General features: G+C 39.0%; 1 protein-coding gene across 26 annotated transcripts in view; it reads left to right on the forward strand.

The window, feature by feature from the left end:
* Positions 1 to 24275, forward strand: part of SGIP1 (SH3GL interacting endocytic adaptor 1) — a 215062-nt gene that overhangs the window by 135072 nt on the left and 55715 nt on the right. For 17 of the 26 annotated variants that reach the window (XR_002523955.2, XR_002523954.2, XR_002523953.2 and 14 more), the window contains 8 exons: positions 531 to 555; positions 1477 to 1528; positions 2816 to 2901; positions 6501 to 6593; positions 9197 to 9271; positions 11405 to 11905; positions 18666 to 18793; positions 19735 to 19861. Coding sequence is in view for 23 of the 26 variants with exons in the window: in XM_021942573.2 (XP_021798265.1) it covers positions 531 to 555; positions 1477 to 1528; positions 2816 to 2901; positions 6501 to 6593; positions 9197 to 9271; positions 11405 to 11905; positions 18666 to 18793; positions 19735 to 19861 (1087 nt within the window). In the remaining 3 variants the exon portion in view is untranslated. The remainder of the gene's footprint in view (positions 1 to 530; positions 556 to 1476; positions 1529 to 2815; positions 2902 to 6500; positions 6594 to 9196; positions 9272 to 11404; positions 11906 to 18665; positions 18794 to 19734; positions 19862 to 24275) is intronic. The other 9 variants (XM_017962287.3, XM_021942610.2, XM_021942612.2 and 6 more) reach the window with 2 other exon arrangements.

Here is a 24275-nt window from a genome sequence, read left to right on the forward strand (position 1 = left end):
AACAGTTCATTCAATGGCAGATGGCTCAAGTTTCCCTCGCCTTTTACACTTGCCACCTATACCTGTTAAAATCACATTTGTAAACTGATGACTGTTTCCATTAGCAACCTGGGGACCCCACCTGACAAGGAGCATGCACTACTCCTAAATACACTCTGTAATTTTTAAGCATCAAACATATGCTAAACTTCGATTTACTTTCTTATCTACTAGAGTTTAAGAGGTTTTTTTTTAATGGACTATTCAATATTTGAATTTAATTTACCAAATCTACCCAGGTAAGGGGTTTTTCTTGTTCAGAAGACTTATGATTTACCCTTCCTTCCTCTCTATAATTTTTGAATGAAATAAAAAAAACTGATTTCTGTGTGTGTACCTACAATTTCCTACTTAAATGCGGTTCTGAGAAAAATTTCATTTCCCTATCTGCATTTATTTGAGTTCAGTTTAATTGCAATGACAGAAATAATACATATTGTACATAACATATATGTGGTCTTAAACCTTATAGTGTCTATTTCTAATTCTAGGGTGCAATTAAAAGGAACTTATCCAGTAAGTATATCTTAGCTACCAGAAATAGCGTATGATTTAAAAGAAAGAACAGTTCCTTGGATCTTGGAGTATATATGCATATGAATTATGCATTCCCGGGCTTAATTTTTAAGACTTACAAATTTTTTACTTTTACAGCAAAGAATTCTTGTAATGATAGAGGGCCCCTGTGGGTTCTGAGTGATTAATGTTTAAGTTCTGAAAATAAATATGTTTTTGGAAAAGCATTGCTATTTTCTTTCTATATTTGTCAACTCTTGCTGTATTATTTAACTTTAGAAATGAATTTAATCAAGTGTGTATTTGTTGCTGGGGGTGGGAAGAACAGGCGGGCAGAAGGAACTGAAAGTAGAAGCAACTTACCCATTCTTGTGTTATTTGATATGAAAATTTTGGTCAACGAAAGCGATATGATATAGGTTATAATACACATAGGGCACAATCTTCCTCTGCTGCATACAACACATCCTAGGAAATTCTAAATTCATGTGTCATAGTTAAAGATACAACATTTTCTTGGCATTTCAAGAAAAGAACAGGCAGAGAATGCTGGATTCATGTCCTACACATATGGCCTGGCTTAGTATTCTCTTCATTGGAAAGCAGAACCAGTCAAGGCAGCAGACATTCCAAGAATGGTGTGCTCTTTCACTAAGTGCTGCACTATCCAGATCTATCTGATGGCTTGTCACGGAAGTTCCTTAGTTAATGAGGTTTTACAAATGCCAGAGAAAACACCACTACATATGCCTAATATATGGCTGTTGCATTGCCAGGAGAGAAGGTTTGTTTTGCAAAGTTTTCATACTGAGTTGCTTATTGATGGGACTTAAATCTCTAAGTGTTTCCAAATGTAGGTTATAAGACATATCAGGGAATGGTAAAAATATGTCTAAAAAGTTCCTTTGTCCTGTGCATCAGGTGAAGAAGTGGCAAGACCCAGGCGCTCCACACCAACTCCAGAACTTATAAGGTGAGTGTGAAAGACATTTGTTGTGTTTTATGCAAGGCATCATGAACTTTTAACAATTAAGCAAATCTCCTTTGAGCTAAACTCTCAGCTCCCATTAACAAAGGCTCTACCAAAATATGTCAGTCCGTATATCCATATCATGGTCAAATATGTTATTATTTTTGAAAAGTGCAGCCCAAGGGAGACCTTTAGGGAAATATTCTGCACTTATCTGAAGTAACTGTCTATCAGAATGTGCAGGCCCCTTCCTGATGGGACAGCTAAAGTTCTCTCTAAAGAGGTCTTTTGGTGTCTGGAATGCTGATCTTCAATATTATTACATTGCCCTACAAAAAGAAGCATTTTTAGTTGGATACCATCTCATGATGCATTCCACCTGCCACCCACCAAAGGAATCTTCCTATCTGTTTTTAGTTTTTGGCAAAGCATTGTATTTTACAGTGTATTCTGTGGGTTAGGTAAGTATTGTGCAAATGGGCATTGTTTTATAAAAAGACTGCTATTTCTATTTAAAAGCTGAATTATTTTCAATCTTTATCCTCCTCCAACCTCTCCCCTCTCCTCTTCACCCCTTGCCCCTTACCATACCATATAGACCTCATTGGGATCAATGAGGGGAATCAGATTTCGAGAAGAAATGAAGATAATTATGCATCATTTTCTTAATAATCAGTCTGGAGTAATAATTAAGAGAAAGGATGCAAGTTTAACTTATCCTCCTGTTTTCCCCTGATTTCATAATACTTCTCTTTCTGAGATTTACTGTATTGGGGTATTAGGAGGTTACAACTAGTCTATTAGGGGATGAAACTTCTCGGTGGCTTTTTACCTAATATCCCTATGCTTGACTTTCACTAATTATAAACTGCATTAACTACAACACAGAGATGTGGTGAAATCAAATATAAATGGTACTTGAGGTCTTAGAGAAAGGTGCTTTGCAGTAAACTCAGCTCTAGTATTATCTCTTCTAGGTATAGAGAATCAGGATGCTTTGAAAGAGTTATTCTCCTTCAACTTATTTCTATTGGATGAGCACCTCAGTTCTCCAATGAGAACTAAGGATCTCACCTTCTATGAATTCTTTTGTCCCATAATACATCTGACATCGTTATAAAATACTTTCTAGTCCTAACAGGGCTTGTATACACATACATGCATGCATGCATGCAGTAGTGCACACACACACTTGTTTTACTGAGAAAAATATTTGAAAGTTTGTATATCTTTTTGAGTATTAATTTTTGAGCCCTTTCTCCGTATTTTGCCTTAATGTGTGTGATTTAGCAAAAAGCCTCCTGATGACACTACGGCCCTTGCTCCTCTCTTTGGCCCACCACTAGAATCAGCTTTTGATGAACAGAAGACAGAAGGTAGGAAAAGAAACTCCATATATTATAGATTTGTTTTTTCTTTTATTGAAGTACAACTTTTCTAGATTAAATGTATGTATTTTGAGGTATATTTTAAATATATTATCTTCATGGGAAAGAAAAGTTTCAACATAGGTGTGCTGTCAAGAACAGAAGTTTAGTTTGCAAATCTGTATTATTTTAGGATTGAAACTTTACTAACAAGCTCGTTCTTCAAAAGAAATCAGTAAAAATTACTGCAAATCTACACAAATCCCTGTCACGGAGTAAACACTCTGGGAACCAGACCATCATCATTTGAGGTATCAACAGAATCACAAATGGAGACAGACCTTCATACACCCGTCATTGTCGCTGTCATTGGGATCTAGCCTCCCTGACCACATTTGCTCTTTCCCACCTCATAATGAAGGCTTCAGTTGGATTGCTCACAACAGTCATTGTTTGCTGCCTGAAGACCCAGGAATGACCTTGAATCATTTAGAAACTTAGAAACAAGGCCAGGCGTGGTGGCTCGCTCCTTCAATCCCAACACTTTGGGATGCTGAGATAGGATTGTTTGAGCCCAGGAGTTCGAGACCAGCCTGGACAACATATGGAGACCCCATCTCTCCAAAATATTTTTAAATTAGCTGGGCATGGTGGTGTATGCCTGTAGGCCCAGTTCCTCGGGAGGCTGAGGTGGGTGGTTCACTTAAGCCCAGGAAGTCAAGGCTGCAGGGAGCTGTGATCATACCATTGCACTCCAGCCTGAGCAGCAGAGCAAGACCCTACCTCAAAAAAAAAAAAAAAAGAAAAAGAAAATGCTACTGAAGGAATATCTTTATTTTTGCCATTATTTTTGAGTTTACCTAGTAAATATTTATTCCTAGAGTTAAAGATTTAACTTTTTTAAATTAACCATGTTTTTGGATGGCTGTAAATACTGTGTACTTTACTGATATAAAAGCAACTCTCTATAAAATGCATCTTATCTATTCCCGAAATGTGTTTACGTCTAATGCATGTATCTCCAGTAGCTATGTTTGGTAACATAGAAAGTTTTTATAAAAATTATTTGACTTAGGGGCACCATGGTAAATGTATAATAACATATTATCTTTCTAGGACCTATTGGTGAAGGTCTTAAGTGTTAAAGATGGCAAGAATTAGAAGCATAATGGGTAGAATAAGCTACATTAACAAAGAGACCTCAAGTACAATAAATTAAACAAGATGGAATCATATTACTCTTTCATGTTAACAGTCTAGAAGTAAACAATATAGGACTGGTAAAGTAGCTCTGCTGTCTTTAAAATGTTACTGTTATCTCTGGCTCCAAGGTGGCTGCTGTAGCTCTCCTCCTCTCCCATTCAGAAGAGAGGAAGTGGGGTGAGGACCACTGGAACTCACTGCTAACTATTCTAAGAGCAAAACTAGAAGAGACACAGGTCACTTCCTGCCAAACCCCACTGGAGAGAATTGGGTGCCATGTAGCCAGCTAAAATTCTGTTACTATAGAAGAACTGGAGAATGAATTTTGGGAGACAGCCATCAGTCAGCCACACCTGAATATTTTCAATGATTTTGTTAGGAAAATGTACAAAGAACATTTCTAAATACTCCTTTAGTGATATAAATGCCCATAACTTAGAATCCCTATGTAAAAGTGGCCTTGCAGTGAGGCTATCAGTTTCCTTATTAACTCATCTGCTATCAGTCTCACTTTTAATGATATATTGTATGGTTACTGGAGAGGGGATTTGATTGGTTGCACCTAAATCTGCCCGTTTAAGGAATCCCATAACTATATGGAAACTTTATATAAAGAATAGAAATCATTCTTTAAAAATCAAAGCTGTGCTCCACATTGAATTCATGAAGAAAATGCTGCTTCATATCTTTGGAGAATGTTTGCGTTCATGTTAAACAGAGCGAAGACCACCTCTGAGGCCTGTGGTGGAGAGGAGATACCTACCTAGACCTGTCTGTGATTGTGGCCTCAATTGTTCCAATTGTTCTTTAGATGATTTCAGCCCCTGAACTTCTGTAAAGTTCCTGCCTTTGCACCAGTCACACTAGCTTTTTCAATACCCACACTTCCCTTTCGTATCTACTCATTCTTCATTAGATCGATTTATCTTTTTCTTTCTGTTTTCCTTTTTTTTTTTTTTTTTTTTTTGACAGGATCTCACTGTCACCCAGGCTGGAATACAGTGGCAAGTTCTTAGCTCAATGCAGCCTCGACCTCCCACAGCGATCCTCCTGCCTCAGCCCCCCGAGTAGCTGGGATCACAGGCACATGCCACCCCACGTGACTAATTTTTGTACTTTTTGTAAAGACTGGGTCTCACCATGTTGCCCAGCTGGTCTCGAACTCCTGGACTCAAGTAACCCTCCCACCTCAGCCTCCCAAAGTGCTGGGATTACAGCTGTGAGCCACCGTGCCTGGCCTAGAAAGATTTTTCTATCACTAGTTGAAATGGTCTGGGGAAAAAAATATGTATTTTAGAGTTAGGTCTGCTGCATCAGATCTTAGCTCTTCTGTTTTTACCATGGACACTTCATTAAACCACTCCAATCATTAGTTTCCTCTCCCATAAGTGGTACTGGTCTCAACCACATGGTGGTGGTGTGAGTATTCGAATAGATAGTAATAGCTACTGGCCTTGTGATACGTGTTTTATAGACATTTTATATATACTATATTAATATATCTTTCTTCTGTTAATTCTCTTCATAACTCCCTAAGGTTGCTTTTATTATCTCCACTTTACACTAAAGGAAGGCAGCGCAGAGAGGTTAAGCAACTTGCCAAGGTCCTACAGTCAGTGCAGAGGGTAGATTCAAACCGCATCCAACTGACTTCTCATCCTGTCCTAGACGACATAATGAATGACAGGAGTACTTGCATAGTCCCTGCCAGAGGATAGGGGCTGAGAAGCACTAACTATTTGCATTGTCATAGCTATTTTTAAAAATCAGAACAGAAAGCAGAAAGAAAGAGAAGAAATGTTAAATTCAGTGTCCTTAGGCCCAAAACCTAATTGCCCTATGTTAAATGTCTAAGCACTCATTTTTCTGGTTCTTTTAACATATTCACCAAGCGTTTTTAATTTCTTTTTATGATGCTATAAAAGGTTTATGTAAAAACCCTGTAGAACCCTTCAAGGATAGGAACCACTGCATAGAATGCAGGCATTTCGGTTTTGAAGCATATTCATAGGAGGCTTTAAATAAACGAACTTACAACAAAACAAGTGTTCATGGGGTTAATGTCTGGATTTTCAAATGGGTACCTGAAACAGACAGTACATGTACTGATACTCAGAATGTCCTTAAGTGACCACCCAGGAAGAAAATGCAGATTCTGCTCTGAAAGTTTTTATGTAGCTATATGCACACACACAGATACTCCTCCCACCCACACTCTCACCACACTCCTATTTCTATTCTCTGCTTGAAAAGAATAAGGAGCAGCACATTCCTAAATTAATGTTTTAGTACTGAGACAAGAGGAAAATAATTTTGTAAAGCTCGAATTGAAATTGAAATTTTAAGTTCTAAAGTATGGGGATTTTTTTTAATTCTCCCTGGGAAATCTTCTTTTTTGTTTCCAGTTCTTTTAGACCAGCCTGAGATATGGGGTTCAGGCCAACCAATTAATCCAAGCATGGAGTCGCCAAAGTTAACAAGGCCTTTTCCCACTGGAAGTAAGTTACGTGTCTGCTCTGTCTGGAAAAATAAGTGACTCATTTTACTGTCTGTCTGCATAGTGAAATATGCATAGGCAACTCTTAGAAAGTCTACGTAAGCAACGTTAGAACTGAATAATATTAAGAAGAGATGTTATTCTAACAGACTTTCAAGTTAAAGAACTCAGGGCAGCTTATGAAGACAGGAAGAAAATAATACAATAAAGCAAATTATTAACCTTGAGTCATAGCCTTTTCTGAAATCCCACATGCTTATTCATTCATTTATTCATTGTATATATGTAAGAATAAGAAGCAAGTGAGCTAAAGAAACTACTGCGTTCCGGGCATTAAGCTATCATATAACACAGAGGTGAACAAGTCTGATATGGTCTCTGCTCATCCTATAGAACAACTGAGGCTACACAGGACAGAAAGAACACATTGATAGAAAAGAGTGACAATTGGGGAACAAGAGAACTGAGGCTATATGGTAGACATAAGCTGAGACAGTAGATCAGAGTAAATGTATGTGAAAGTTGCCATCAGTCTGGCTTCTTCCAGCATGACCCAGGTGGCTGGGAAAGGAGGTCCTGAAGATCTAGATAGCCCTTCACCGGTGGTGGGTTGGGCTATTTGGACTGAATGGATGGTTCATCAGGCAAAGCCACCCTTCTTACAGATTTATTGAATTCCCTTTTCAGTATACTGCCTCTGAAGCATGCCGCCTGTGGAAGGCACTCTTTGGAGAACTGGATTTCAAAAAGATGCGTTTTGGGAGGAGGGAGATGCATAGGGTATTTTTGCTCCTTTGGGCTCACATACAGACCAACTAATACTTTTTCCAGTTCAGTATCTCCAGAGCTTGCACCTTGGTGCCTAAACGTGATCCTGAGAATTAACCGAGGGGATTCATAATCAAAGGCCGAGAGGTTGTTTGTTGGAAATATTATTGCTATAAAGCCATGTGATCTAGCCTTTCCAAAGATGTTTCTCTCATTAAACAGGATAGGAAAAACATCATTATCAACAATTTTTTAAAAACTTCTGAACTTTGAAAAATATATTTTTAAAATATTTGAACCACAGTGGCATGATTTTGAATGCTTTTCCCTGCAAAACAAAACCAGTGAAAAAGCTGTAACTTCTTTGAAAGGCTTTCTTTACAGACCTGAGCTATACAAGTGATCCCTAGAAAACCCTTTCCTAAATGCCAAGAAAGTAAGTGAATTGTTTATGAGGATGATGTATTGGTTTTAACTATTGGTATTTCAGAGTTGTGAGTCTTAAGTGCTGTGGTTGCACTTAGCACCACGCAGACTGTTGTTTAATTGATGTGCATTGTATCATTCTGCTCATTTTGTAGTTGCAGCATATGTTTTCTATTTTGGCTTAGTAGGCTTTTATAGTATTTTATTTGTTTTTATGGTATTTTGTTGATTATGACCTTGATTTTTGGCAGAGATCCTTAATCAGGAGCAGAGCCCCTCATTGACTGTTAACTTCTGTGGGAAAATATGATCCACTAGAGGTGTAGTTTTCAGAAACTCATAACTAAGATTAAGCACCACATATTCCTAGGCTTTAGGATGAGAGTTGTTAGTCATACTTATTGTGTGGAAGAACAGGATGCTACCTAAAAATAATAAATAAAGTACGCGAAGGGGAGGAGGAGGGAGGAATGACATGAAAAGCTTCTTCCTAATTTAGTCAAGTGGAAGGCACCAGCAAGCACTCCCCAGCCATGTGCCCACCTGCCTCCCTCTGCGTTTAGGTTATGAGAGAGTGGACGGCATTCAGATTCACAGCTAAACTTTGGGATGGCCTATTGAATTAGTGTGAACTCTTTGAATTTACCAAATAGGGCCGGTGACAAGAAAACATACACTGAAAGAAAGAGGAAGAAGAAATGAACCCATTGAAACAGTAATTTCAAACTTTGCACAGAAAGTTGACAAGTCCAACTCAGAAGGGTGAATCTCTTCATAGGGACCATGATACTTGTTTTGGCTGTAATTTTTGTCAAAGGAATCTGTTCATTCTTCCTTGACCCAAGGAGTTAGTTTGCTTCTAACTTTAAAAAATGTACTAAAATTTAAGAAATATAATTTTGAGAAATCTTTCCCAACTCAATCCGGACACCAAGATCCTGACTGGATTAAAAACCCCTCACAGGAGCCCCCCCCCAACCTGTTATTTCCATTATCAAACCCTCAACTGTAACTGTCAGCTAACATGAGTTCATTCAGTCAGTCATAAATCCCTTGAGGCCAGAGGCTATTTTTATTCAACCCTATGACCCTAGTTCCTAGTACAGGAGGTAGGACATAGTTGTCGCTTGAGGTTTGTGTGTTGAATCATATTTAAATGAATAAAATGGTGATATTATCATTATTGTCCAACATTCTTTTGACATTCTCTTGTTCTCATAAAATGGAAGAATCTGAATGGGTTCTGCTTCAGTTCTTTGGCTTCGAACTTTAAACAAATAGACCATTGATTGCTATTCCATTTCCAATAGCAGGAATATAACTGAAAGCCCAAATCCTGCTTATTTAAAGTGTGTTGCATAGCTTAGGAAGAACATGACCAATGATACTTGATTTCTCATCTCTTTGCAGCACCTCCACCACTGCCTCCAAAAAATGTACCAGCTACCCCACCCCGAACAGGATCCCCTTTAACAATTGGACCAGGTACGCTTTTGTTTTTTCAGTTCTGGGATGACGTGTCAAACAGAGCGGTGGCCCTGGATGAACATGCCCTTGATGTGTTGAAAACTGTAGGCTACACAAAAACATTACAATGTTGACATTTAGTTTTGCTTCTATTAGAATTTCTTATGCAGACTTATTTTAAAGCACCACTTCCAGGTTTCACACAAAAAAAAATAGTAATAATTTCTCAATTAATTTTTCCTTGGTATAATTTTGTTGAATGAGGGCCATTTTGTAAAATGAAAGAAAAAAAGAACTCAATATGGAAAGTCATTGTTTAATTAACCCCTCACTTCATTGGATCTCATTTTAATGATTTACAAATTCATAATCTCAAAGCACAATTGGTATTTTTTCAAGACAATTTTGCTAAGACTGAAACTATCTAGTCTATGAAGACATAAAATGGTTCCTAGGGTATACAGTATACTGGTGGTGGGGAAATTCTTTTTCCAGTAGTCATTCAAGTATTTATTATCCCATGGCAAAGAGATATGTGAAGACTATGAAATATGGCAAGGAATTGCTACATGCCTGTAGACAGATAATGCTTAAGGCATATCTTTACCATCTATTAAAATCAATACTATGTATTCATGCAACTTATAGTCTGCCAAGTCTTACTAGACTAGCAAGTCAAAAGTAGTAATGGCTGTTTTATGTGCCTGGGCCCTTAGAATGTGGTTCTTTATCACCTTCGGAATTCTATTGCAGCTTCATCTTTTGCTATTTATGCAGCCTGGTGAGTTTGATAGCTGCAGAGTAGGGCATTCATCAACAAAAGCAAAAGCAAGATGTAGTCATTTATGAAATTTATATTGACTCAAACCCAATAGAGAGTCATCCAGAGCTTCGTAAGTAAAGATGTTTGCAGGTTCAAGACATTTTGGCCCCTTGTATTTCCACAAATTGTGTTAGATATAAATATACCTACTAGCACAAGATTATAAATATTGTGGACCATGCAAAATGCTTCCCCATTTATCTACAGCTTGGAACCTTGAAAGTTAATTCCTTTCAAACTAGAAATATAGAAATACTAAGATGGCTCATATAGTCCAAAAGTTATATAAAGGTAAAGTGACTTCTGCTCATGCCTTCCAGTTGTTTAGGTAACAATTTGTAATGTGAATAATCTCAGTCTTTTAAAAGTGCAGTTCTTCATACAGAGCTGTAGAAGACCGTTTTTAATTTTTTCTCTTATTATTGCTGTGAATTAGAAGGAATAGCTTATGCTAATATTTTAGCAAAACAGAGACTTTTCGGTATCATGACATCCTATAGATAAATATCACAGTTATGACTATGATGTTGAAAGGTTAGACTTAATGAGAAAATAAATTACTTAAAATTTTTTAAATTATTTTCTTCCCTATTAAGCAGGTATATATGTGACAGTTGTAATAAGTAGCAAATGCCTCCTCAATAATCTATGTGTGTATCGTGTGTGGGGTGTGTATATCTGTGTTTGTAAGTATCTTTGTGGTGATATCTTCTTAATCTTTGCACTGTGTTTCTGGTGTTTTTTAAGGTTGAGGATATACAGCTAAATATGATGTGATCACTTTTTTAAATTAACAAATATTATAATCAGTTTCACCAAAGTCTTGATTTAATACACGAGAGTAGACAATCTTAATAAAATATGAGGCCAGCTTTCACTTCTCAATTCTTTTTATGTTGTGTGATGTGTATTTTAGTAGGTCAGATTTTCAGAAGGGACCTTGCTTTTGGAATTTGCAGTCCCAGAGCGTGTACTTCTCTGTGAATCTGACACTGCCTTCTCAAAATGATCATACTTTGTGCACCTGTGAGGAGCCTTTGAGAGCAGTATCATGCACAGCATTTTACATGATGGTCAAAGTAGCTGGCTTGTGCTCAGCTTGCGAAAAAGAGTAAATAATAGCATAAAAATATGATGCTCACTTTATGGAGGGGGGATCTTTCCCCTCACCTTAGGCTCCTAATCCAATAAAGATATTTTTACATCATGAAGTACGCCCACTGAGGCACCTCACACAGCAGTGTATTTTCCAGTCTTTGACTCCCTCCCTCACTCCCCACACAAATAATAAGTCAATTAAAGTTTAAAATCAACTACTTTAACCACAGGAAATGACCAGTCAGCCACAGAGATCAAAATTGAAAAACTACCATCCATCAATGACTTGGACAGCATTTTTGGGCCAGTATTGTCCCCCAAGTCTGTTGCTGTTAATGCTGAAGAAAAGTGGGTCCATTTTTCTGATACGTCCCCGGAACATGTTACTCCGGAGTTGACTCCAAGGGAAAAAGTGGTGTCCCCACCAGCTACACCAGACAACCCAGCTGACTCCCCAGCTCCAGGCCCTCTCGGCCCCCCAGGTCCCATGGGCCCCCCAGGGCCTCCCGGGCCTCCTCGCAATGTACCATCGCCGCTCAATTTAGAAGAAGTCCAGAAGAAAGTCGCTGAGCAGACCTTCATTAAAGATGATTACTTAGAAACAATCTCATCTCCTAAAGATTTTGGGTTGGGACAAAGAGCAACTCCACCTCCCCCACCACCACCCACCTACAGGACTGTGGTTTCATCCCCCGGACCTGGCTCGGGCCCTGGTACGGGGACCACCAGTGGTATGTCTTATGCTTGAGTGTGCTTCTTGTGCCGGGGAATGGCCATGGCTGCTGCAGTGTGAGCAACACCCTCCTCCTGCCTGGCAGCTGGCTTCAGAGCTTCAGCCCTCGCTCCTCCGGTCTGGGTGTCCTGTGGCCCTGCAGCATGTCCTAGTCCATCAGATGGTAGATGCTCACAGTCATGGTCCAAGTCTGTGGATGTGTCCTGCCTTGCACTCTCAGCCCTTAGGTGTGCCCTGCCGTCTACCGTGCAGTTAAGAGGTCTTGATTTCTAAAACAAAGCTGTCATGCCATTGTTTGGAATTCAGGAAAGTTCTAGGAAGACAGATTTCACATAGAGTGGGTTTCATGTTAAATGTCTGATTTCCTTGTCGGATGCCCCCACAAGGACACTAGGTTTTGTGGGCCAGTGTGTTGTGTGTGTATGTAGGCAGGAGGAGGCGGGTGGGTTTCTTTTTGGTTTTTTTCCAATTTTTTTCTTTTCTTTTTTGGTTGTGGAAGAACCACGTTAACCCCTCTAATTTCTTTAAAAAGATGTAAGGTTTGAAAAGGAGATTTTAGGAAAAGGCAAAAGGAAAAAAAAAAGAGAGATACATATATTGCATCTGTAATCTCATCAAGCTGTCACTGAAGACAAACTTGTTCTCTGTTCTCACCAGTTGACACACTCATCAGGCTATGAGGTCAACTCTAAGTGTGGTGACAGGTGATGGACTCTATGCCAATTCTGACATTGAATTTTATTTTTTTTCCTTATTTGAAGCTTCATTTTGTGCGTTTTAATTATGGTAACACCTACCATGCATACTAAAGCAATATCAAGATTTTCAAATGCATCTTCCCCCATATCATTTATTCCACTCTTGCCCAAATTTGTCTGACAACACCCCCCAGTGCTTTCCTTCCTGTGCATGTGGGTTCAGTTTAGGGGCCTTCAGGGGGTGCCATGTATTTGTTTTTCATTTGCTGTGAAAGAGGCAATAAAGTGTAAGGTACTTAAATCTAGTATGAGAGAAATTCTAATATTCAGTCATCATCACTGCTTCTTTCAATGAGGTCTTGCAGTACTTGCTCTGTGCTTGCAAATTCTTCTGTGCTTAAAGTGACAGAGTCCATGGTGATCAAGAAGAGGGCTAGGAGTTCACCTGTACTGCACACAAAACCAGTGTTTTATATCTTTAGGTGTGTATGCCTCCAGGTCCTCTTCCTCCCAAAAGGAAAACTATTCAAAATCAGCAAGTATTTTTACCATAAGACCTTTGGGAGCCTTTATTTTGCAAACAATAGAAACTACAGTTTCTTGTCCTGGGCACCACACTGTTTGTTTGTTTGTTTCTTTTCTTTTTCTTTTCTTTTTTTTTTTTTTTCCAGACAAGGTCTTGCTCTGATGCCCAGGCTGGAGTGCAGTGGCACCATCTCAGCTCACTGTAACCTCCGCCTCCTGGGTTCAAGCGATTTTCCTTCCTTAGCCTCCTGCGTAGTTGGGATTATAGGTGCGTGCCACCAGGCCCAGCTACTTTTTTCAGTAGAGACAGGGTTTTCAGTAGAGACAGAGTTTCACCATATTGGCCAGTCTAGTCTTGAACTCCTGGCCTCAAGTGACCCACCTGCCTCAGCCTCCCAAAGTGCTGGGATTATAGGCATGAGCCACCGTGCCCAGCCCTAAATGCTTTTTGGCCCTAAATGCTTTTTGTGCATTATTTCATACAACACCACCATGTGGTAGATACTGTTATCTTTCTCATTTTACAGATGGGAAAACTGAGGCTCAGAGATGTCAAGTAATTTGCCCAAGTTTACAAGCTGGAGGCAATGAACTGGATTCATACTCAGGTTTCTCTGATCTGGAGCCTATGTTGTTAACCAGTGTGGTCTCCAGGCACTTTTGTAAGGTTTGGTCATAAATATTCCAAACTTATTTGACTACTGACACCCATCTACACTGCACAGTGTCATCAACAAGATCACCTAAAGTCTTCTCTCAAAATGTACTCGTCTGTGCTCCTCTAATTCTAGAGGGTTACAGCATCCATCTCCATCCCTCTATTGTTCTTTTAGGTCTTTGGGGAGATACAAAGCTCCTTATCTATCTGTAAAGATAATAAAGAATGACTATGTAAATCCTCCAAACCACAAACCCAAAGATGTTAGTTGTCCATTATAAAAGAGGGGTGTGTACTTTTATTTTCTATGCAGCTCTCCTAAGCCAGGCTCTCAGACTCCTGAAAGGACATTTAAAGAATACCCACCTCCCTCCAAGGGTAGGCCACAATGCTCTCCTCAAAGGAAACACCTTTATCAGGAGTAGAGAGGACAGGTGGCTTTGGTAATTCATCTGTGTTTCATCTAACACCTTTCATAAAGCTCTCGAAGATATTTGTTCAATTGGATTTATCACTAATCTAATTAGGAAGAAAGGAACTTTTGTTTTCTTTCTGGAATTTTTGAGAGTTTTGTTGTGATTTTAATGTTTAGCTTCCATACCCGTATTTGAAATTATTTTAAAATGTCACCAGTAAAGACTCTTGATCTTAATAATTGAGCTGGAAAAAGCTTGACTTTACTGGTATTAAAAGATTGGATTTCTAAGTAAAAGATTGAACTGGGTTACTGAAGCGTGTGAATAAATAAAACTCTGCAGCATGATCTCCTTAATTAAGTCCCAGTTTATTTGCTGCTTAATCTTTTATTGATGGAACATTTACAAGCTGGAAGAAATATAAATTTAAGATTGAAACAATAGGGTATGGCCTCATGTTTTAAAGATTAGCAATGCTTCTCACTACCTGCTTTTTATAACATCAGGCCTGATGAAACTAACTTTCTTGCACTTCTCGAAGCATATTTAATTGTATATCATTATGCACTCACTTTTAAAATGTTATCTACAGCAAGGTGACTGTCACTGACCAAGTATAGACAGTACTGGTAACCTTGTGAATCAGAAGAGGCACCTGCTGTTGAAAAGCAGTTGGAAGTTAAGAATTTGCTCCAATAACTTCAATTTCCTTATGGCAAAAGTTATAAATACCTATTTTGGCCAGAACAGCACTTTACTGGAATGCAGACGCTGGTTCTTGGCAAAGGCTATCTCTTCTCCCATGGGGGGTTGTATGCCAGAGGCCGGGGGGAAAAGAGTTTTGTTGGCTTGCACCATGTTTGAGGGCCAGGGAAAGAAAGGAGTAAGTAAAGAAAGAATGTTCAGTGCAACATTTTCCAACTTTGTAAACTAAAGATGTTATATGCAAACACACAAGTCAATAAACAAATTAGTCTGAGCTACCTGGGGTTGAATTAACTGAATATATTTCCTAACTACAAGTCTTTTAGAGCAGCAATGTCCAATACAGTAGTGCCTAGCCACATGGGGTTATTTTAATTATAATTATGGTTGCTTAACATTAATACAAAAAGTTCATTCTTTAGATACAGCAGCCACAATTCAAGTGCTCAGTGGCTATATGTGGCTAGCAACTATCTTATTAGACAGTTCTAGAAGATTTTCACCATTGCAGAAAGCTCTATTAGTAATGTTTCAGGGCTTTTAATGTGTTAGTCATCAAAAAGGGAAACATAGCATATAATCATTTACATACATATTTAATGGTTTGTTCAAAGAAATGGTATAATTATGGTGTAAGAAACACAACTTGGGAAAGGTTGTTTAGTTCTTCACATATCTCAAAGTGCATATGTTTTAACTCACTTGATTCTCCCAGCAACAGCACGAACTATTAGCCTCATTTTGTGGATTAGGAAACTGAAGCTCAAAAAGGTAACTTAGCTGTAATCACAAAGCTAGTAAGTAGCAGAGCCAGGATACGGCCCCAGATCTGTTGGATTCCACAGACTGTGCCTTGACCATGTCTTCCAGCTGCTTCCACTGCTCCAGCCCAACACACACATAAAAAAAGAAATGAAAGTGGAAGTGGTAGATACGTGGTCTTTGGGGGTTGCCAAAGAAATTGATTAAACCAGCTTGAGAACAACAAATGGATTGAGAGCATGTCAATGGTTGCCAACCTTTTTTAACTCACAAAACTCAGTGTTTTGGGGGGTTTTAAAGTCAAACCTTAAACAGTGGTGCTGTCCAAATCATTTTCCAGCATTGTTCTGGAAATAAACACTTTTTAAGGGGGAAATGAAAATGGAATTGAAAATTGAAGAGTGAGGATAGAGATGTGCAAATGATAGCCATCTATACTAATAAAATGTGAAACAGTTGAGTAATTTCACAAAAGTATGTGAAGCCTTAGTTCAATTGTGAAATACCCCTCAGGCCCTGAATATCCTCTGCTAAGCCTCAGGGTTTGGTCAAGCAGGGTTTTAACTGAAATATCCTTGTCCTTTTAGCTGCAAAACAAATCAATTACTTCAATTCAGTACAGAAAAAAGTGATTTCAATGGGGCATCCATAAAGGAAAACAATTAACTTTTCAATGAACAACTGTTTTTTAACTTTTTAGTTGTATTTGTATCAAAAAACACAATCTTAATCATCATCACCAGTATCTACTACTTTCTATCTGTGTAGCATTTTATATAGTCAACATTTTCATAAGCATTTTCAATTTTATTTGTTACAAATACCTTGTAAGGTAGAAACAATGTCTCTTAAAAGCTGAGGTTTCAGGCCAGCAGGGCCAGAACTCAAATCATCTGGTTCTTCACCCCGTGTTTTTCAGTATTCCACACTGCCTTGGTGGTGGCTCCTTAGTACTTTCCCAGGCATCACTGAAAGGAGTTGAAAATTTTTTTTGTTCTGGAACACGTAGGAAAAAGATAAAGAGTTGGCTTTTTTATAGAATTATTCAAAAGACTATTTCTTGGAAACAGACCTACAGATAGACATTCTGGGCCTTTCCTATGGCATGGTTTTCACAAAGCTAAATAGAACACCTCCTCCTCCATCACCACCAAAAAAAAAAAAAGTTCTGAGACTTCACTGTTTAAAGATTTATTGATCTCTATGCTGTTGCTTCTGTCTTCTGAAAATATCCTGGGTGTAAATCTACTAACATAATAATCAAAAGAAAACTTTTTAGTGGGGCCTGTCAAAACATACCTTTTTTTAAAGAGAAGATTAGCCAAAGACTAAAAACATCTATATTGAGAGAGAGATGTGCAAGCCAAGCAAAAATAAGAACAGACTTTATGCAAAATGTGGGACTCTCCACCACAGTCCATCTCAAGCTATAAGAGATTGCATTTAAGGGCGTGAGCTTCGGAGGTACATACACAGTTTTAGCTACATGACCTTAGGCAAGTTACTGAACATCTCTGAGCTTCAGATTCTGCATAGATGCCTAACAATACCTACCTCCAAAGCTTGTCAGGGGAATAAGATAATACGTGTAAAGTGCTTAGCATAGACCCTGGCCCAGTAGAGAAAAAAAGTAAGAATACAGGTGGTAGTGGTAGAGGAAGGTGGAGATAGAGAGGGAGCGGGGGTAATAATTAGTAGGTTTCACACTAATGTGATTACACATAGAATAAACAGCACAGAGAAACACACTCAGGATTTCAGATTATTTAAACAAAAGGCACAAGGTTTAATCCCCCAGGGACTCTCTTAAAACACAGCAGATTTCTGAAATGATAGGTTTTGCTGCTCAACTTCAAAGCTTTTGAGAGTCTGAGAATTTGGAGACTGAGATGCTGATATAAAAACTCTCCAGAGAGCCCAGTTTTGTGGTGTGTTGTTTGGGAGGTGGTAAGGGGGTGGCAGGTATGGGGGATGAAGTGTGGATATTTTCCCAGGGCAGGATTTCTTAGAATTTTCTTGGGATGATTTGAGACCTGTGTTTCTAACGGAAGTGACAAAAACCTCAGGAGCAGTCGGAACTTTTCTGAACAAGAACGGTTTGAACATTGATTTGACTTTTTAAAGATTTTTAGTAAAGTTTCCCTGTGTCTCTCACACATATGACTGAAGTTAGGCAGATTCCTGAATCCAGAGACCCCACTGGTGTGCTGACTGATGTGCATGCCAGCCTCTGTGTGTCTTCTGTGTTTCATGCGCTTGTCATTGACAGCCAGAAAAGTAAATCCAAGAGGCTCTTTCAAAAATCATCGTGGGCAAACTCTGCACTGACAGATTCCCAAGCAGCCTCCTTCACAAAATAAAATCCTCTAAATTCAGTGCATTTCTGTTATTAAGATTCTAAATACAAAGTATTCATGCAACATCTAATTTATTTTCTTGTATTTTGTCTTTTGCTTACCATCCAGTGTTTGGGTACATTAATAAAGTTGGCGCTCATAGTTTAACTACAGTCAAAAGCATAATTCTCTTAATCACATTTGAAGAAGAAAAGCCTAAAGTGGAAAAAATCATTCATCTTCCTTCAAGTTCTAACCCCCATTTTCATCTTGGACATAAACAAATTCTAAATACATGCAAAATGCAAGAGAATTTATTATGTGTTTAGTGTGTATATGATGATAATGAAAGGCACCTACCACGCAGCCAAGAGTCTTAAGACCTTACCTTGTGTCACAGAGCAATAAAAGGATTTACCTTTCACTGGGTGTCACATGACAACAAAAGGCAATGAGCTTCTGCCATCACCCGTAGTGGAACTGAGTAATTTTTTTTCTTTATTAAGAAAAAAAAGAGAAAAAACAAAATGCTACAGTGTTTAGTGTAGTAACTGCCAAGGCAAAAAAAAAAAAGTGTCCGGGACTGGCATTGTACTGTGATAACAGCGCTTTGGCCCCCTGTGTTTCCGGCCATTTTTAATACCAGCTTCTTTTTCAGGTGCATCATCCCCTGCTCGACCAGCCACTCCTTTGGTTCCTTGCAGCAGTACCACTCCACCTCCACCCCCTCCCCGGCCTCCATCCCGGCCAAAGCTACCACCAGGCAAGCCTGGAGTTGGAGATGTGGTATGTTCCCTTCTGCTCTGACTTGCTCAGAAACAGTGAGAATGACAAACAGAAGCTCCAAATGCCTTCAGGTCTAAGCGTTTAGAGAACTTGTACAAACAACCCTGACAGGTGGCATCTGAAAGACAGTCACTGCGGTATGAGTGTACATTTCAACCCTCCTCCAATTTCTGCCATCTTTCAAGCCAAGGTCTAAAATGACAGGCATGGTATGCTTGGGCCCTCATCTCCGCTACAGTGGGTTAGATGCAAATGATGATAGTAACATTCAATAGCACTAAATCCTTTAGAAAGAGAGCTGTTTCACAATATTTGTCTGATATTAGAAAACTCCAAGAGAGGGCAAATCCTGGTTTCTGATCCCACAATGCAGATGACTTATTGATAGTAGGCACACTATGTGAATATACAGTGAAGGGGTGGTGGCTTGGGGAATTTGTTGCAGAAGTTTCTTGCCGTGTGTTTTAAGGCTGAGGAGTGGAAAACATTCTGTGTGAACAATTAAGAGAGACTTGTGGCAGAGGTAGATTTCTTTGGCATTTGCACACAGGAGTCACAAACAAATGATGTCCATAGTATTTGGCTAAGCTAGCACAGTACAGTATTTTTGTATTTTGTTAGCTTTAGATGACTATGAACTCATTCTGTGTTACCTGCTGAGTCCCTGAGGGCATGTGAGTTCGGTCCTGAAACAGACCCACTGACTGTGTCACAGATCCCAGCTTCTCTAAGCTCAGGTTTAGCATATTATGGTTTATCGTTTCTCCAGCTCCATTCCACAAACTCTCGTATAGATATAATTAATTACAGTGTAAAAATGGTGTCGTCTATTCTTTAAAAACCTAAGTTGTCGTATCTGGGGCTGGGAGACATTAACAATATGGAACAAAAATGCTGCAACCTGTGTATCTAACTTTTCATCTCTTTTCTTCTCCTTACAGTCCAGACCTTTTAGCCCTCCCATTCATTCTTCCAGCCCTCCTCCAATAGCACCCTTAGCGCGGGCTGAAAGCACTTCTTCAATATCGTCAACCAATTCCTTGAGCGCAGCCACCACTCCCACAGTTGGTAAAAATTCTCTCCTCTCTTTTAATCCGTTTGTGGTTTTGACTGGCTATTTTTAATTGTCTGAAATCCCCAAGGCCCTGTGTTTCTGGTTGAAATTGTTTTGCTGTGTGTTTTGCTACTATTACCTGACTCTTCTTTTAAAACCACCTTCTCAGCAAAGGAGGCAAAGTGCTTTACCTAAGCAAATAAACAAATACAAGAACATTAATGCCTGTGTTTTGCAGGAATTTTCTTATGCTGTTCCATACAGAGCTATTCAAAAAATAAGGAAGAAATCGCCAAGGAAGGTCTTGTAATTTAGATATTATTTCTTAAATACAAATGTCTCCTTTGAGGGGAAATGTTTGTTTAAATTCCAACCATGTACCACATCAGAAATCACAAAATTTAGAACCTGTATTTTCTTGAAGCTTTCATTTCTTCATCATTTTTGGTTGTCCTTATGTTGACAAATGGTATAAACATCGGCATTGTGAGACCTGAGCAAACTTTTCGACATTTTTTTTTTCTAGTGCTTTTCAGTGATGTGTGGTCAATTTTCCCAGAGAAATAAGTCGTTGGTGGCATTTTCAGGAAATGCCTTTATGCCTCTTTCCTTATGCTGTGATGAAAATGAAGAGTTGCGAATGGCTGTTCAGCTGGATGGTTTTCCAAGGTTTCAATGCTTCATTTTGCCTGGAGCATCATTCCCCTTTCCAAAGCTGGTCTCTCTCTTTTTCCACCTCCCAGCAGGAGACAAGGTCCTGTTGCCTCTCTCATTTTTGCATGGTGTCTCCCACCTAGGGCTTTCCCATTCCATTTTTCCCATGGGATTCCCATTCCCCACTGTCTTCCTTTGTTGTCGGAACTCCCCTCCGGCTCTTCCATAGTGTAAACCACTTGGCCCATCCCACACTGCTTGGGAGAATGGTTAACTAAAGCTAAATAAGTTCCTTCTGCTATTCTTGGAAGAGTAGACTGCACAGTTGCCTATGTGAGAAGTAGCTTGATCAAAGTCTGAAGCCCTTCTGGAGAAAGAACTGCCTATTTTCCCAGAGAAATAAGTTAAGGTGTGCCTCTTAAGTCCCCCAAAGGGAATTTAAACTACATCACATGCTTTATATTTTTAATCAGATCCTCCCAAAAGAACCTTTCAAGTTTGGTGAAAATAGAGCCAGCTACCTAGTTTCATGTGAGTTAGCAACAGACAGATATTTAACATTATTTATGTAGCCAAGTTTGTTCCTGTCTGCAACATCAATTGGGGCAATTTAGGGCTTCCTATCTTTCAATGCCTAGTAACTCATTTCCCTCTGTTTTGTTTGTTTGTTTGTTTCTGTAACTTTTTAAAAAATTCTATCTCCTTAATACTTCTTGATTGCTATAAGCCATTCCCCACACTGTCACTCTTTTTCAAGATGAGTTGTTTCACCTCCTTCATGTGATTTGCCTTGTTGGTCAGAGAGGAAAGTAAGAGTAAACTGTCACTCAGAAACCTGGCCGCAAGTGACCTCAGATAAACCTGTAACATGTTCTTTCAATGCACTGTGATTCATAGAGAAAACAGCACACACAAAGAATTTGAACTGGCCAAGCGCAGTGGCTCATGCCTGTAATCCCAACACTTTGGGAGGCTGAGGAAGGCGAATCACGAGGTCAGGAGTTCGACCAGCCTGGCCAACATAGTGAAACCCCATCTCTACTAAAAATACAAAAATTAGCCGGGTGTGGTGGCGGGCACCTGTAGTCCCAGCCACTCGGGAGGCTGAGGCAGGAGAATCCCTTGAACTCGGGAGGCGGAGGTTGCAGTGAGCCGAGATCGTGCCACTGCATGCTCTAGCCTAGGTAACAGAGCGAGACTCCGTCTCAAAAAAAAAAAAGAGAGAATTTGAACTTTGTGCATATTTGTACAATGTGTTTCTATACTCTCTGCCGCAGAAATCTCAAATCCTGGCCAGAAACTTTGATTCTTAACACATCTAGTATGGGTTCTTTCAAGATGAACCAGAGCGGGTTTAAAAAAAATATATAGCCATGTAAGACAATAGTCACATTGCTTTATTACTAAGGAGCATACTGATTTAATCTGTTTGATTTTGTTGTGTTTATTTGGTGTCCATCTTCCTGCTGAATTCCTCACCCTCCTGCTCTGTCTTTTCACCTGCTGTGGGTCACCTGACAGCCACTTTTCTCTGAAGTAAATATATTGTCAAGACTGACTGTCCCCAGGCTTCCTGTGCACTGCTCTTCCTCTCCGGAGAGGATGCGCTTCGGCTGTTTAACACCAAAGGGCCTAATCACGACTGACTTGGAATGTCAACTTAATGTAGTCAAATGGTGTGAGGGAGGTAGAGAATTTCAGCAGCAAATTCTCTGAGGTTGATAGCTCAACATTTCCCTCCCACCACAATACTTTTTTTTGACATTTCCTATGGTACTTGAGCCAAAATTGGGGCAAATCTAAAGTAATTCAAGAACTAAAGTTTTAAGAGCAAGTCTAAACCTTCTACACAGCAATTCATGTAAGAAAATGCCCCTAAATGACTTTGGATATGAAATGTCTCATGACAGCTGTGATTACACAATAGCAAGTCTGATGCCACAGCTGAAAATAGGACTTTTTGTGTATTGTCACACTCGCATAAGGAAGAGCTCCTATACAACTGCCTTTTACTGAATTGACACCCTCGATTGAAAAATGTACCATTATTTTATATACAACTGAGAAAGGGGAGAAAAACTACTGGTTGAGCTAACATAAAATGCTTTTTTATTACATTAATTATTTCAGACCGGTTAGAATGTGAAAAAGTGCACAGTTTAGAATCAATGAGCCAGGTTTGGTGGTGTGCAGTGGTAATCTGGTGGTAATCCCAACTGAGATGGGAGGATTACTTGACCCCAGGAATTCAGGACAAGCCTGGGCAACACAGCAAGATTCTCATCTCAGTTTTTAAAAATAATAAATAAATAAAAAGAATCAATGAAAAACAGTAAGTTCTTTTGCATTAGTAAAAGCTCACAGGACCTCTACTATATGATTTGGGGGGAAATCCTATTAATATTGTGAGGATAGGGAAATTGCTTAAAGTTACTCTAAGAACCAAGCTCCTTGACATTTCAAGATACAGAGATAACAATAGAGATAATGAGGAATATTATCATTAAATTGTAAATATGGAGTCAAGCTAATAGAATATTTTCCAAGGAACATTATTCTTTGTGGAATATTTTTTCTACCCTCATCCATTTCCTTCTCTGCATTTTTCTTTCTTACTGGTCTTTGTACAGATTTTATTCCATTTTCTATTAAAGTTGTAATCGTATGCATAAGACATGTGGCATTGAGTACTTTTTAAAAATCACATAGAGTCAAAATCCCAATTACTTGCACTTGTTTAGTTGCTGAGAAGGGAGACCTTAGAAAGAGCTGAATTGGTTACAGTCCAGAGCACCAATTCATGCATGATGTTGTGACCAATTTACAAAGACATTCAGACACAGCTGGATACCATAGACAAAGATAAAATTATGATAATGCTGTTCAAAATTAACAGTCCATAACTATCAAAGGCAGGTGCAAGGCAAATTGAATTTGGATACTGATGAGGCTGAAATGGGATAGTTCATACAGGGACCTTGGATTTATACTGTTGCTTTTTTATGTCCATGTTAAAAGCATCTACTTTCCCCATGAGAGGAAGGTGCATACTGAGTGATCCTATTGAGCTGTCAGTGCTCTGTCAGGAGATTCTTGTTGATGGACATATGTCTGACCATTTGAGAATTGTGTTGGAGTGAAATACACTTGCATAAGTCAATTTTTAATGACAGTTCCTTTAGCAACTCCCTGAGAAGATGGGTGACTTCTTCCCTGGAGCTGACTTCAGACAAATTCACAGATGCTAAACCCTGGCTTTTTTTTACATTTTAATTTCCTCTCACAGAATCATCACAAAATAAGCAAAACACTTTTTTATATCGTAATCATAATTCCAGTGTTTTCAGTTTTGTTTCCTTTTTCCATTAAAATCATTCCTGTGTTTCAGTCAGTAAAGTGGCCTTCTTGATTTCATTTGGGATTTGTATTTGTGTTTTTGTTTTCCATTCGTTTATGTTTCTTTGGTTCGTAGTGTCAGAAGATGATGTTTTTTATGACAAACTGCCCTCGTTTGAAAGGCGCTGTGAAACGCCTGCAGGTATGGTGCTAGCCAAGTGATCTCTAGAGACCTAGATTCCAAAAATCCAAGTCATTATCCATCTGAATGCTATAAACTTCATGGACATGCCCCTCACCTCATGAGTGTCCAGTGCCTCTCAGATGCACCCTGTATATTTACTGTTCCTCGTGGAACTCATGCCACTGAAATTTTTTAAGTGACTATATTAAAAAACAGCAGGTTGCATGACAGTTTCTCAGTGAAGAGGTTCAAAA

Source organism: Papio anubis, chromosome 1 (genome assembly GCF_008728515.1).
Source record: "Papio anubis isolate 15944 chromosome 1, Panubis1.0, whole genome shotgun sequence".
NCBI lineage: Eukaryota > Metazoa > Chordata > Mammalia > Primates > Cercopithecidae > Papio > Papio anubis.